The following is a 2,822-nucleotide window of genomic DNA, read 5'->3' as shown; positions in this document are numbered from 1 at the left end:
CACCCCCACCCCAACAACTCAGTTCTGTTGCTGGTGGGTCTGGAGGACAGACTCCAAGCCAAGATTACACTCTAGCCTCAGTTTCCCTGTGTACAGAGTGGGGCTGATGGGGGAACCCACCTTACAGGATAAAATAAGTGGATGCTACTACTAAGAGAATGCACTGCGCCCCCACATTGGTAACCCATGCCAGGGCATGTGGGCTGCACCTGGGCGCCGACCGCCCACATACACATCTGGAAATGTTCTGCCTGTGTGGCTTCATACAAGAGGGAGAAGTGGGGGCTGAGTTCCTGTCCCCAAGGCCAGAATAGGGGGCGGGGTCCTGGATCATCTCATGTCCAGGCCAGGCATTTTTTTGAAGTCTGTCCTCCTCACAGAAGCCAAAGGGGGTTCTAGAGTGAGCCAGGGTACATGGTGTTGACTTTAGGACCACCCAGCCAGGCCGATCTGGGATTAATCACATCTCAGAGCTCAGCCAGGCTCCTCAGCTTGGCCTTCTTCAGGTCTGCAGCCCTCAGCTCCAGCCTCCTCCCTGCTCCCCTGCCCTGACCCCACCCACCAGGACTCCATCCCAGGCTATGGTCTCTGCTGATACTACCCCCCCCGGCCCCCCTACTTTCTACAGCTGTAAACTCCTAATCATTCCCCAACACCCTGTCTCTAATGTCCACCTTCAAGTCATGTCCCTTCTAGGTCCCTGCAGGTTCAGCCCTGACCACAGGGGTGTGGGAGATCCCTTGAAGAACTTGTTGGATAGAGGAGTCAGCATTTCTCAGAACATGGTCCAGAAGGCCCATGATTACTAAACATGCAGCTGGGGTCCACCACAGTTCCCTGGAATCTGTGGGGTTAAGGGCAGATAAGGATAGTTGGGACACTGAGTGTGGGGTCACAAACCAGAAGGGCCCATCAGGAAAATCTACTTTCCCAGGAGTTAGTTGTGAGTTGAGTATACTTCCACCAGGTGGGGTGCAGGTGGGAAAGGCCATCCTGGCAGAGGGCTTGGTATAAGTAAAGGCCCCAAGGATGGAAACTCAGAGCTTCTTCCTGAATCCTCAACTGAGGGGAGCTGAGACCGGGATCCCCTCCACAACTGCTCCTCTCAGCAGCCTTGACTTCCTCCTGCACACCCCCGAGACGGGGAGCTCACTTCCAGCAGGTCCACCTTTGACTGTAGTGACCCTGGATTGTGGCTGACGCCCGAGGTCTCACCTTTGCAGGGGAGGCAGTGGACAAGGCCCAGGAAGCCCAGGAGGCTGATCTTGTTCCCTGGGTGGGTGAAGTTGGACCAGGCGGTGTCAATGTTGCCAGAGGCACAACACTCAGCCTGGCTCACATCGGTCTTCAACACCAGGCTGCAGGTGGCCTCTTTGCCCTGCTGGAGCCAGCAGACACCACCTGTGGACCAGGAGGGCAGTTCCTATGGGACCAGAGGTGCCCTCCTGTACCATTCCTGACACCCAAGCCTGTACCTTCCACCCAGCTCCCAGCCCTGGGGATGCATACAGTTGGTACTCAGTAATTCCTAAGAGGGTGATCTACTCCCAACCTGGGAAGGAGGAGCTCCAGATCCTTTTGAGATCCTCCTCTCTGAGCCTCACCCCCCAACTACTCCACCACGAACCCCTAGCCAACCCCCAACCGTCCTGGAAGCTCTCTTCTATCCACGCACCCCCTTCATCTCCCCCTCTACCCACCCAGGCCTGGCATCCTGCCCAAACTGGATGTGTCAGGGTCAGCAGGCTCTGGAGCTGCCTCTACTGCCTCTGCCCTTTGTCTAAACAGCACCCGAGGGCATGCAGAACCCCCTTCTCCTTGCAGCACTGCACCCGCCCCCCCATCGCCTGGACTGCCTCTTACTCACTCCAAGTTGGGAACATTCCCTTTGCATGAGCTCACTGTCTCCCCGGGGACATGGCCTTCGGGGAGGGGGCTCCACTCTCCCTCCCTTCCCTCCGTGCAGGGCTGGGTGGAGCTGCTGGGTATGGGGGGTCGGGGGTGGGTAGGTGGCCTCAGTTTCTTCACCCTTAAATGGGGGTAGGAATAGCCATGGCCCGCATCCCAGAGAGCTCACTGGTTCCCAGGTGCTGTACTGAGTGCCTCCCAGGGAGCAACTCTGGGAAGTCAGCACCTGGTGCTCATAAAACAGGAAACAGACCAAGAGGTCTCCCAATGAGTGGCAGGTAGGATGTTCCAATGACCCCTCGGCCTAAGCCAGACGCAGGGAAAATCTGAAGCCCCGGCTGGAGGTCCTGGGTCCGACCACCTAGTCCTGCCTCTCTGAGGTGTCAGGACCCAGATAGTATGACTTCCAGTTCTGGCTCTGCCACTTACAAACTGTGCTCCCATACCTCAGTTTCCCCCATCTGGAAAACAGTCATGATGAGTTCCCACACCATTGGACTGTTATATGGATTCAGGGAGGCAAGAGGTAGACACGAAGCGCTCAATAAATATCAGTCCTTGTGACTACTATTAATCATCATTGTGAGAGTCACATCTGTTCTGACCTCCTGATTACCCTCTTTCAGGCCCTTTGGGGCTGGGGGAGGGGGAGCCCCAAGACCTCCCGGATTCAATCTGCAGCGGCCTCTGGTCATCGCCCTCCACCTCCCAGCTGCAGCCGCCGCTACGACCCCCAACATCCCCCCATCCGCATTCCGGGCAGGCCCACGTGGGTGGTCCACCCCACCCGCCTTTTCCGGCCACCCCACTCACCGGGCGAGGGGTCCCCCGAGCCTACGGAGCCCACGAAGCCCACGGCCCAAGCCAGGGCCCCCCAGGGCAGTGGCCACAGTGGCCCGGGCGCCCTGGGACGC

General features: G+C 58.1%; 1 protein-coding gene across 1 annotated transcript in view; it reads right to left on the bottom strand.

The window, feature by feature from the left end:
* FSTL3 (follistatin like 3) overlaps positions 1-2,818 on the bottom strand; it is a gene marked incomplete at its 5' end in the record, with an annotated part of 5,865 nt that extends 3,047 nt beyond the window's left edge. Inside the window, 2 exons of the mRNA XM_015564654.1 lie at positions 1,109-1,401; positions 2,722-2,818. Of these exons, the coding sequence (XP_015420140.1) occupies positions 1,109-1,401; positions 2,722-2,818 (390 nt within the window). The remainder of the gene's footprint in view (positions 1-1,108; positions 1,402-2,721) is intronic.
* Between the last annotated feature and the right edge of the window lie 4 nt (positions 2,819-2,822).

The sequence above is a fragment of the Myotis davidii genome, unplaced genomic scaffold (genome assembly GCF_000327345.1).
Source record: "Myotis davidii unplaced genomic scaffold, ASM32734v1 scaffold198, whole genome shotgun sequence".
NCBI lineage: Eukaryota > Metazoa > Chordata > Mammalia > Chiroptera > Vespertilionidae > Myotis > Myotis davidii.
The sequence above is the reverse complement of the archived record's forward strand: the minus strand, read 5'-3'. Positions and strand labels throughout refer to the sequence as shown.